General features: G+C 53.1%; 1 protein-coding gene and 1 long non-coding RNA gene across 10 annotated transcripts in view; both read left to right on the top strand.

The window, feature by feature from the left end:
• Positions 1 to 4,205: 4,205 nt before the first annotated feature.
• LOC144950309 (syntaxin-binding protein 5-like) overlaps positions 4,206 to 12,467 on the top strand; it is a 209,945-nt gene continuing 201,683 nt past the window's right edge. For 6 of the 9 annotated variants that reach the window (XM_078880412.1, XM_078880411.1, XM_078880413.1 and 3 more), the window contains exons 1-2: positions 4,207 to 4,834; positions 6,347 to 6,444. In XM_078880412.1, the coding sequence (XP_078736538.1) occupies positions 4,703 to 4,834; positions 6,347 to 6,444 (230 nt within the window). In that variant the 5' untranslated portion in view covers positions 4,207 to 4,702. Of the gene's footprint in view, positions 4,835 to 6,346; positions 6,445 to 12,467 lie in introns of all 9 variants that reach the window. The other 3 variants (XM_078880407.1, XM_078880406.1, XM_078880414.1) reach the window with 2 other exon arrangements.
• The window catches only part of LOC144950311 (uncharacterized), a 67,899-nt gene continuing 61,882 nt past the window's right edge, over positions 6,451 to 12,467 (top strand). Inside the window, exon 1 of the long non-coding RNA XR_013640369.1 lies at positions 6,451 to 6,569. This is a non-coding gene — a long non-coding RNA (uncharacterized LOC144950311). The remainder of the gene's footprint in view (positions 6,570 to 12,467) is intronic.

Genomic DNA, 12,467 nt, shown 5'->3' with positions numbered 1-12,467 from the left:
GCTTTACAGCTCATCAGATTCCTCCAGTAGCGATACATATTCTGATTCTGAGACGGGCCAATGTAAATATCCAATGACATTCTCGGGAGGATGGTGGTAAAAAGCCAAAGTTGGGACCGAATACGGTCCAATTAAATGGTAATTTAGGGCCATTCTCAATCCACTGCTTGATGAAGGCCTCCCACGCGTTATGTGGGTCGTGGGGGGGGGGGGTGCCCATACTTCACCACGCTGATCACCGCAAGTAATTGGTGAAGAAGGTGTCTCAATTCAGACAATTTTATTTCCACCTTTAAGTGTCACGTGAAAAGGAAGGAGAGAATATGTATTAATTGCGGCAATAGATACGACATTAACTTGAAGAATAAACAACTAAAATACTTTAATTCCAGTTGTTAAAGTAAATATAACAACCCTATGTGTCCTGACTTTTGGACCACCCTGTATTTATATAACATTATACACGGACAGCACAGGTTTGACACAAATTCATTTCAATGGATGAGGGTATCAACAACAGAAGTGGATCATTTGAGTCCATGGACGAACTCGCAATATCATTAACCCTTCACAGTAACTCGGATGTTACGAGTTTTAGGAGGATGTTGTACATGCTTGCACAACGCATGCGAATAAGTTATCAACGAAATACAATCGTGGCTGACGTTTCAAGCAACGGCCCTCCTTCGAGTGGTTACCGCACTGCGCTATGAGCTCATTCAGGCCGCACCCTTACCCACGCATTTTGATGTGACGTCACATTTCTCACCCCCCCCCCTCGTCACACATCGTCACAAATGTCTGACCCCCCCCCAGATGCGTGACGTCATTTATGGACGGCCCATTACTGGCGAAACGTCGGACTCAGATTGTAAATGTTGTGGCTTGGCTCTCCATAACACAACCGGTGTTGCTGTACTCGTGACGAATCGGCAACGTTCCGTTTACGCGACAAACCTTACTCGTTGGCTGTGTCGGGTGGTGGCGGGTTTAACGACACATTTATATATATATTTACGCGATCTAACCCCCCAAAACAACCCCTGTATTATGGATGATATTGGTCGCGAAAGCCCCACTTCGATCACGTGGAGTTGTGATAAGCCCCGGTGCAAGCGAGCGGTGGGTGTTTACGACACGATCCACCCTTCACCGGCCCTGTCAACACACGGCTACCACGACGGCGGTGCCGCTGACCGTGGTCCCGACTCGAGCGTAGATGCACCGTGCGGTGAACTTCGTTCGCACCGTACGTAGCCAAGCGTGCTGATCGCAGGTGCCGGGGCGATGGAACGACTTCCCTTCCTGGCCGGGCCCATGGGACGCGAACGCAGTGCAGCCGATGTCCACAAGTCGCTGTGAGCATCAACGAAACGTGTCTGTGTTTGTCGATATGCACACACACACACTACAGTGGAGATCAACAACCCTGTAGTGTTGTTACCTTGTTTAAAGGGGGGGGGGCATGGGTGGTGTGGTGGGGGGGGCACAATCAATGCTAAACAAACTTTAAACAGATGTCAGACGCTAAGTAAACACAGCGAGTAACGTCGCGACCTGCGTGTGTCTATGGCGTCGCGCTCTCTCTCCTCCTCCTCCTCTCTCTCACCCACTCTGTGTCTCAGGCAATGGCGTGCTCGTGGTGGTGCTGGTGGTGGTGTTGGTGGTGCTGGTGGTGCTGGTGGTGGTGCTGGTGGCGGTGGGAGTGGTGGTGTTGGTGGTGGTGTTGGTGGTGGTGTTGGTGGTGCTGGTGGTGGTGGTGCGGGTGGTGGTGGTGCGGGTGGTGGTGCTGGTGGTGTTGGTGGTGCTGGTGGTGGTGGTGGTGTTGGTGGTGGTGTTGGTGGTGTTGGTGGTGCTGGTGGTGGTGGTGCTGGTGGTGGTGGTGCTGGTGGTGGTGGTGCGGGTGGTGGTGCTGATGCTGGTGCTGGTGGTGCTGGTGGTGCTGGTGGTGCTGGTGGTGCTGGTGGTGCTGGTGGTGCTGGTGGTTGTGGGAGCGGTGGTGCAGTGGTTAGCGCTACACTCCGCTACGAACCCGGTGATCCCATTTTCGATTCCCGCTCACTGCGGCCACCAACACCCAGTGACGATGATCTGAACCGGTCCTGGGCCTCCCCTAGCTCGACTCAGCTTCAAATGAGTTCCTGGCGCAGTGTGTAAACATCGCGACTGGGGAGACAAAGGCGGTCGGGCGTGGTGCTGGCCACCCACCCCGTCGCGTGCGGTGCCGGCCTTCATAGTTGCTCCTCGCTAACAGCACTTGCCCCAGCAGTATCCTAAGGCTCTACGGTGGATCTTTGTCTTTGTGATGGTGATGCAGTGCTTGTGAAGCCTTTATCCAATCAAAATGCTCTGCTTGGACTACACCATCGGTGATGAACCTTTGACTGCATCCTGCAAACCCCTGAGAATGTTAATAACTACGCAGGGTTTGATGAAACAAAGTAACATTACGACCGCAGGTATTGTGGTCAATGCAAACATGACTCCTTGTAAAAAAAGTGTCCGTTTTGATGCCAGATAAAACGGTAAAAAACAATTATCATATTTTGCTACTGGCAAAGGAGGTTCCAATGGTGTAAATGCTTACCCGAGCTCTTAAACTCTGATGGTGCATTGCCTTTGAGTTGTGCGCCTTTTGGCGTCATCTGGTCCAACACCATGTGAGACTAGCCTCTAAGGAAAGCTGTCTCAGGTGTGGACCAATCAATTTCAAGGACAGTGCATACATTATCAGAGTTGTGTTTTTTGTTTGCATTCCGACCGCAGGTATTGTGGTCAATGCAAACATGACTCCTTGTAAAAAAAAGGTGTCAGTTTTGTTGCCAGATAAAAGTGTAAAAAAACAATTATCGAAACAAAGTAAGTTGTAACTTACATGCCCATGCTTCCGTTGGTGTTTTCGATTATGTACCTTCTTAAACAAATAAGTCTGGACCTGCCTCGCGTCTCGTACCCCCCAGAAAGGGCATCTTGCACCCCCTGGGGTGTAGCGTGCACCGCCAGGTTCAGAAGAGCCGCTGCTCTGCACGATTTGTGGGGCAGCCTGAGCTGTCGGATTGAGGGGGGCGGGGGGGTGGGGGGACTCAGCCCCCCTCCCGTCCCTCGTGGACCCCCCCCTTTTCCACAATTGCTCCTCCTCCGGGGGGGTCATGAGCAGAGTTGTATTTTGTATTTTGTCTGCTCTTCCCACGCTGGAATTAGGGTCGCAAATTGTTACTGAAGATATTCCGGGAGATTTCAGCGAATTATGATTTTTTTGTACTCAATTTTCATCAAATATCTTCTTGCGAGAACAAATCTCCCGGGATTTCTTTTAATCGTCACCGGGAAATCGATGCCATTTCCCCGTCCGATTTCCCGTTCAATCCGGGACGGTTGGCAACCCAGGCTTGGATGAGGTGGGCGTTCCCACACCCTGTCCCATCGCTACGCGACCATGGGCCAACAGGGTAATTGTGGAGTAAGTACCCAGCTATATTGGACAGCTTTAAAAAAAAAGGGCTTTTTAGCTCAGCGGATTCCTCCGGTATAAATTCTGATTCTGAGTGCTGAGTGAAGAGAGGCAGTGAGCGGTATAGGTGGCTATACAGTACAGGCCTCGCCCCACCGGGCGAGCGGTCGCCACCAGCGGCAACGATCGTGGCGACCACGAGCAGCTGTCTGCGGGCGTTGGCATGAGCTGCTGAACGTATTTTGCCATCGTACGCAAGGACGGAATCGAATGCACAACACCGCGCGCTCGCCTCTCTGCTCCATCACGTCGACGTCGTCTCAAGGAGGAAGAGTGCTCGAGAGAGAGAGAGAGCGAGAGCGCGCTGCGTCTCGTGTTGCTACAAGGACCTCGCTGTGTTAGTCTGCCAGCAGGGGAGGGCGGGAGAGGGGGTGGGGTGGCGATGATTGCGATACATCAGTCCGAATCGAGGAGTAATGAGCAGACCCCTCTCTCGACATGTGCCATCCATCCGCTGAACGTGTTCGAACGCCATCGTCACCGTCATCCGCAGGACGCAGCCGGTGCAGAGCGCGCACCCGTGGTGGCAATGCGCATAACACGAGGGAGATCAACCCCCCCTCCTCCTCCCCCCTCCTCCTCTTCGCCTCTCGCAATGGTGTGGGGTGGTGGGGTGGTGGGGGCTCAGCTCGACCCATCGCTACCCAATTGGGGGTGGGGGGGGGATGAAGGGGATGGGTTTTGCGGATGACGACCGAGACGTGCGGTGTGGTTGAACAACCCACCGCTCTCACTCCCTCCCTCCCTCTCTCTCGCGCCAAGCGTGCAAGGCATAAAGCGAGCGCGACAGAGGAGAAGGAGCGACACGGCGAGAGGGGAAAGGGAGGGAGGCGGACGGGCTGGGAAGTGCTCAGGGAGAGAGAAGGGAGCGCACGGCTCACCACCGTTGACACGGCGGGCGAGCTGGGGTAGAGAGACAGAGAGAGAGAGGTGCGAGACGAACGCGCTCGTCTTCTGTGCGCGTGTTACTGCAAGGGAGAGGCGAATAGCTCACGCGAGAGGAAGCCGAGGGGAGAGGGGGAGTAGGAAGGACGGCACTTGTCAGCGCTCCGATGTAGTCGAATTAAAAGGGGAATTGGTCATTTATTTATCCCCACCCCTCTCCCCCCCCCTTTGAAATATCCTCGGAATTTTTGCGGCTGACGGCGAATCTCTCTCGCTCCCCGCCGCCCGCTCGTCGCCGTTGTCGCCATGAAGCGCTTCACGGACAATTTCCGCAAGGTGCTGGACGGCCTCACCACGCCGGGAGCCCCGCAGAGCCCCAGCAAGCCCGAGAGCGAGATCGCGGAGAGCCTCGCCTCGGAACACTTCCAAGTATCAAAGGTGAACGATAACGCGAGAGACGCACACGCGCGCGCGTACACGCGTACACGCGCATTTGTATATACTGACAAAGAGAACGATCACCCCGTGTAGCCTTTAACAGACTGTTGGGTACAACTGCTGTTCGCCAGTAGCACTTACGAAGGCCGGCACGGCACACGAATGGATGCGTGATTCACCACCACGCCCGGCCAGCTTTGTCTCCCCTAGTAGCGATGTTTTTTTTTGACACACTGCACCAGGTACTTATTTGAGGCCGAGTCGACCTAGGGGAAGGCCATAACCGGTTCAGGTTAATCGCCAGCGGTGTTGGGTGGCCGTGAGCGGGAATCGAACTCGTCTCACGGGGGTTGTGGTCCAGCGCGCTGACTGCTTGCGCCACCGCTCCTCCCGTGCGCGCGCGCGCGAAGACGCACGCGCGCGCACGCACGCGCACCTCAATGCCGCAAGCCTCACACGCGTAAGGCTCACTCACAGCCGAGTCGAGTTCTAAGAGCAAGTAAGTAAAAAAGAAAAATCATGAATTATTTGGGTGCTGCTGCTGCTGTGTTGACAGGGTTGGTGCACAAAGCACAAATAACAACAAAAATCACTCAACACGCTCATCAATAATTACACCCGTGCTAGCCTTCGCAGGGAAACTATGAACATATAAAATAGGCGAAGATGTTTTGTTTTAGTTGAAAATGATAATCGCAAATAATCATGGACAGACTTGCTCTGGAAATCCGCTCCTGGACGATGGGGAGGGAGGGAGCAGTCTTTGGCCTGCTTCACCACGACGGCCACAAGCGATTTGAAGAAGATGGCATGGCGCCACGGATCTTTGGCCGTCCTCGGGGGAATTGAACTCGGATTTGTCTCGGTTCGCAGCATCGCATCGCGCTAACCGCTGCGCCACAGCTCACCCGTACCCGCCCGAGGACGGGCGGAACCAATGAACTCGCATCAAAGTGCCGTATCGTGCCACGTTGTTTTTATTTTTGGTTTATTTGCAAACGGCAAAAAAACCCCAAACCGTAGCTCGCGGCGCTGCCCCTCGCCCAGCCGTGCCCCGCATCACGGCGCGGATACTTGACGCACACACAGACACACACAAGCACACACACGCAGGTTCTACTCTCCCGTATTTTTCGCGTGAGCGCGACGACGGCACGCGGAGCGCCATTCGATTCGTCGCCGTCGTCGTCACTGCGACTTCGGATAACTCGCTCAGCGGACAGCAGCCGATTTGTCGGTTGAACAGCCGTTAATAGGTGATCCTGAGCAAAAGCGAAATATCGACGTTTCGGCCGACTGACCTTCAACCCCCTCTGCATATTTCATCACAATCGCCGGTTGGGGACGCGTCACCGGCAGCCATGATCAACCCACTGCTGGACGAAGGCCTCCTCGCGGTGTAACAGTGCACTTAGCACCGCACACATCCGGTGGTGTCTGCCCTCGGCTCTCTCTCGCTTTCTCTGTGTTCACGTCCCTTTAAACGTTCTTGTTCACGGCACGCGGCCGTAGACGGTGAGACACGGATTCCCACATCAGCCCACGGCGCTCGCCTTCGACCCGGTGCAGAAGATCCTGGCGGTGGGGACACACGGAGGCGCCTTGCGAGTGTATCCTTTGGCCCCCACCCCCTCGGGACGCACCGCTGCTGTAGCAAACAGCGGCAGGCAGGCACGCAAGCAGGAGCAGCCGCGCAATGTCGCACGGCCAAGAGATACAAAGACGGCTTCCCACGGTGAGCGATGTGAATGGTGGTGGGGGGGGGGTCGTCACGGGGGTCCCACGTGACATGTGGCTCTACGTGCACCTGCCCAGCGTGGAGTGCGCAGCCCTGGATGTCGCTGCTGTGATTGTTCTTGTTGCTGTTGTCACGATGATGATGATGATGTTGTTGTTGTTGATGATGCCCGGTGTCCAGTGCCGGTTTGTGATGTCCGTGCCGGTTGGGAGTCCTCTGAGATTCAAGCGGGGAGGGGGGGTGCTGATGTCCGCCCGTGCGGTGTTTTGCAAGCAGCCAGTGGGGGCCGAGGCGATGCCCCCACGTGGAGATTCGTGACGCATTTACGCGAGACGGATAGACGGACCCATCTCCCCTGATCAGTCGAGTTACATACACACACATACACCACACATACACCACACACACACCACACACACACCACACACACACCACACACATATATACACATACACACACACACCACACACATACAAAGACAAAGATCCCCCTTTTGCCTTAACAGACTTTAGGGGCAAGTGCTGTTAGCGAGCACCTATGAAGCCCGGAACTGTACACGAGGGGGTGTGTGGCCACCACCACGCCCGACCACCTTTGTCTCCCCAGTGGCGATGTTTACACACCGCACCAGCTACTCATTTGAGGCTGAGTCGACCTAGGGGAGGTCCAGTACCGGTTCAGATTAATCGTTACTGGTGTTGACCGTGAGCGGTAAACGAACCGGGGTCGCCTGGTTCGTAGTGCAGCGCGCTAACCGCTACACCACGCACACAACACACACACACACCACACACACACACCACACACACACACACAACACACATGTAACGTGTTCTGCGTACCTTTGTTATCTGCAAATGCGTGGCGGCGATTTGCCCGTGCGGGATTCGTACGGGAGGTATTTGACACCTACTTATCAGCAGACGGCGCTGTGCGCTGGAGCAGAAAGTAACAACAATCAATTTTCCGATGTTGCTAATCCCAAGTAGATTTTTTTTTTACTATGCGGATTAATAACGGGAACCGAACCAACGGTGTTGAACAAATTCACCTTCAATACACCCCGCTCTGGGAAGCTAAGCAGGACTGAGGTTGGTTACGATTCGGATTGAGACTGGCTGAAGGGGCTATTCTCGATGGCAAGGACATGCCTGCCAGCTGTACAGCAATGGGGATTCTTGAATCTGTCTGTGCAAAACGTCGAGTGGCACCCAATTCGCATGTCTCGGTTTGCTCTGTGGATTTCATCGTTGTATTTCATGCCACGCGAATCCACTCACACAGAGTCATGTGGATTGGCCAAACGTCCTCATGTGACAGGCAGGACCCTCTTGAAATTTAGTGTCAAGACTCAGCGAATGTTTTCCGGTTAAACAGACAATTTAAGAATTTGCAGTGTAAGTGGCAGGCAAGTGCGGTTAAATGTCTGCTGCCTACAAATGCCGACACGTGTTGATTTGTAAAAAAAAATGGAAATGTCGCAATCCCTTGGGTAAATAAATGTTTTAATAAGGTCCACGCAGAGTTACCCAGCGCGGCAGACATGAGTATCATGATTCAGTGTTGTCACGGCACAGTGAGCGAGTCTACCCCGACCACTGGTGATCTCTGATTTACATATTCGTTTGCTAATCTCAACTGTGCCAACGTAACCGCATCCACGTCTCCACGCACATCTCTTTTTGCCGGTGGCCTTAATTTAGAATCGCACCACTCCGGTATTTCCCCGCACCTCCGATTAGCACGGTTGGCTACGTACGGCGCGAAAGAAGCTCAACACACAGTACATGCGTGCACGCATTCTGTAAAGCGCACGTAACATGCTCACAACTCGTATACAGAGATTCCTCGCATGGCCATGCAAAGCGTTGGGTCCAGTGCTGTTAGCGAGCACCTATTAAGGCCGGGCACAAAACCAAAACGTTGTCGTTTGGCGAACATCACCGCACGATCTAATTTGTTCCCCACGTTCCGTTATTCGCGAGCATCCCATTGGACACTCACTTCGGGCCGAGCGAATCGAGAGGAAGCCCAAGCAACAGGTTTTGATCGCGCTTGCCACCGCTGGTGATGGTTGTGCGTGTTTGGCAATCGAACTCGGGTGGTAATGATCTTCGGGCAGGAATGTGTCACTGTGAAAAAGACCCCCCCTCTCCTCTCTCCCCCGTGTAGCCTTGACGGACTGTAGCAGGCCAAGAGCTGTTAGCGAGCAGCAGCTGTGACGGCCGGCACGGCACACGAAGGGGTGGGTGGCCAGCACCACGCCCGGCCGCCTTTGTCTCCCCTAGTGGCGATGCTTTTTGTTTATTTAAACACACGGCACCAGGTACTCATTTGAGGCCGAGTCGCTCTAGGGGAGGCCCAGGACCGGGTTCAGATAAACGTCACTTGGTGTCGGCCGTGAGTGGAAATCAAACTCGGGTCTCTGGGCTTGAAGCGCAGGGCGCTAACTGCTGCACCACCGCTCCCCACTGCAAGACAAATACAATGAACCCACCATATCGCCTAAACAGACTGTTGGGGCAAGTGCAGTTTGCGAGGAACAAACACACACAAGACAAAGATCCCCTGTATAGTCTATGAAGGCCGGAACAGTACACGAGGGGGTGAGTGGCCAGCACCACACCCAACCGCCTTTGTCTCCCCAGTGGCGATGTTTACACACCGCACCAGGTACTCATTTGAGGCTGAGTCGACCTAGGGGAGGTCCATGACCGGTTCAGATAATCATCACTGGTGTTGGCCGTGAGCGGGAATCGAAATCAGATCGCCGGGTTCATAGCGCGGCACGCTAACCGCTACACTACCGCTCCCCACAAACACACACGCACCCCCCCCCTACTGCTCACCATGGGTGGGCCCATCGTAATTGTGGTCTTGTGATTACTGTAACGGACTGTATCAGTGGGTCGTGTCATCACGAGCAATTCTCCGTTCTTGTTTTATAAATGAAATCATCATCATCAGCAGCAGCTGTTGTGTTTCCACTGCTCAATGAAGGTCTTCCCACGGCCCCACCACCTCTCACGCATCTGCTGGGGCACTTCATCAAATTAGTTCACCTGAAATCAGTTACCCACTGCCCTACATTTTGTGATGTTAACTCTTGAGCACCTTTATTTGAAGCCCATGATATAAGGTCATTTTGTTGTGTGGAGAACCCCGATTTGATGGATGTAAGGGGATAAGATTGATGTGATGCTAACGCCCGCTTTGTATGGCTGACGTCGGAGGAGCGCTGTCGTTTAACGCCGAGGTGGTTGAGCCGAGATGATCGCGGCGGGAGCAGCGGAGTGGTGCGTGAATCACGGCTGTGACGATGCCCCCTTCGTGTTTGTCAGCCGGCAACGGAGTCGTCATACTACGACTCATTGGGCGCGTCGGTAGCGAGATTTTTGAATACCTCGCCTGGTATGCAGGAGGTCGTGGGCTCGATCCCGAGCCTGATGCCTGCTGCTGTTTATTTGCGGTTTGCAAGGTCTCTCTCTCTCTCTCCCGTGGTCGTGTGGGTTTTTGTCCGTGTCCTCCGGGTTTTACCTCCTCTTTTAGAAACATGCGTTTTCATTATTATAATGATTATGAATGCCGTTCGTCCGTAACACTCCCGTCGCCACCATTTCCTTCAACTAGATTCTAAAGTGGATTGAGATGAAGTAGAAATCCGCGGAAGCGCCTTCTCGTTCTGGCCCTGGGCCGGGCTCGTGTCAGCAGTCGACGGTCGCTGTCCGTTTCAGCACCACTCCGCTCCGATTGTATTTGACGTGGCAAGCCTTGGCCACATGCGTCGCACCGATCTTTGTAGGCGCTCGCTAACAGCCCATGGCCTGTCAGGTCTGTCAGGTTGTACGGGGGAGCGTTGTATGGTGAGCGGTGTTCATCGCGCGCAGTGCTACCATCCCCCAGACACCTCGCGTGAGATTCTAGACAATGCATGACGTGTTACCTGGACCTGTCCCAGGCATCCCCTAGATCGACCCGGCATTAAATGGGTACTGCTGGTGTAGTGTGTGCGTGTGATTGTGGGGAGCGGTAGCGTAGGGGTTAGTGCGCCGCGCTACGAACCCGGTGACCTGAGTTCGATTCCCGCTCACGGCCAACACCAGTGGCGATTATCTGAACCGGTCCTGGGCCTCCCCTAGCCTCAAAAGAGTACCTGGTGCGGTATGTAAAAACATCGCCACTGGGAAGACAAAGGCGGTCGGGAATTGTGCTGGCCACCCACCCCTTCGTGTGGCGTGCTCGCTAACAACACCTGCCCCAGCCGTTTGTTAAGGCTACACGGGGGATCTTTGTCTTTTGTTGTGAGTGTGTGATTATCAATGACGGAAGCAGTGAGGTGTGGCGCTAACCACGTACAGTGCACCATACCCCCATGCGCTGTGCTGACCTTAATGAATGCTCGCTAACAGTCGTTGCGTTGCATACTGCTCTCGGCCACTCATTTAGGGCTGAGTCAAACTAGATGAAGCCCAGTAACAAGGCCCAGACATGCGTATTTCTTTTCTGTTTTGCAGTGGTTTGTTTACACGGCGCACCGCAGTGCCGGCTGCCGAGTTCGATGCCTGGCCACGTTTAATTATGTTGGTAATGATTGGTTCTGAACCTACGCCGAGGTTCCACTAGGTATTCTCGGCATAAAATGAAAAGCACGTGGCGTCGCGAGTCATCATCAAAATCAGCGCTGCAGGGACAAAGGCGTGTGCGTGTGCGATGCTGGGATGATGCCCATCGCATCCTCGTGTGCGTAGTCGGCTTAGCAGGCACTCGCTAACAGCACCTGCCGAGAGGCTGTCGATAATATTTGCGTCATTTTAATTTTACGAGTTTAGAGCCAATTGAGATTCATCATCGTAATACATTTGAATATGTATTCAGTTGTTAACTGTATTGTTTCGTCGTTATTATTGTTGTCTAAATAATCCCAAATTTGCTTTTTAATTTGAAGAATCTTCTTGGTTTTTTCGGTAAAGTCACGTAGAAGGGAAATAATAAAATAATAAAAATAAAACATAATAAAATACAAATAAAATTTGTATTAGCATTATTGTTATTATTATTTATTTCCCTTCTACGTGACTTTACCGAAAGAACCAAGAAGACGAATCCCTGCAGTCACGACAGCTTTGAATCGAAATTTGTAGAATGTTGAAAATGCGATCTTTATTGGCGCAAAATAAAAACAAATATATGAAGCGTGGAGAGATCAATGCCGGCGATTACACCGGGCGACAACGATTAGCAACACGTGCACGAGAGAGACATCGTCCTGTCAGAGGGAAGGAATGATGGCCATTGGTCGTGACCGATGTGAGTGAGACAGCCAAAGGAAAACCCTTCTACTGCAGCGCCGGGGAGCTGTGACATCAGCACGCGTGACATCGGGCGCCGGATAGGTGTTGTTGCCGTGGAGAGGCACTCATCCAGCAGTGGATTAATGATGACTGCTGATGATGCTGCTGATTGGGCCTAGAACCACTGGCAGAGAGGATGAGCGACGCCTTAGAAGGATGGCCAGGAGGTCTTTATCGTGTGCAGGCGGCGTGATTTGGTAATCCCCTGTGGATTTTTGGCGAGGCGGGCAGGGGGCTGGAGGTCACACAGTCGTGGGAATTGAATCTTCGACTCGGCTCAGCGGGTGTCCAGCCGTACTGCGAAAAAAATAGAATGACAATAAAGGGAGCGTTATTTTTATCGCGTGCGAAAAAATGAAAAAAAAATATTGGGGCCACATTTGTTTTACTCGCGAATCAATTAGCGCAAACGCGTTTGCATCCATCGCCGTTTTACTCCGCTGATGAATCCCGCTAATTGTGTACTCATTTTGTCCGTTGATTCATTCATTTATTTATTGTGGCCGCTGCTCGCTGCGCCTGGAAAAGATTCAAATTGATCCCA

This window comes from Lampetra fluviatilis, chromosome 57 (assembly GCF_964198595.1).
Source record: "Lampetra fluviatilis chromosome 57, kcLamFluv1.1, whole genome shotgun sequence".
NCBI classification, from domain to species: domain Eukaryota; kingdom Metazoa; phylum Chordata; class Hyperoartia; order Petromyzontiformes; family Petromyzontidae; genus Lampetra; species Lampetra fluviatilis.
The sequence above is the reverse complement of the archived record's forward strand: the minus strand, read 5'-3'. Positions and strand labels throughout refer to the sequence as shown.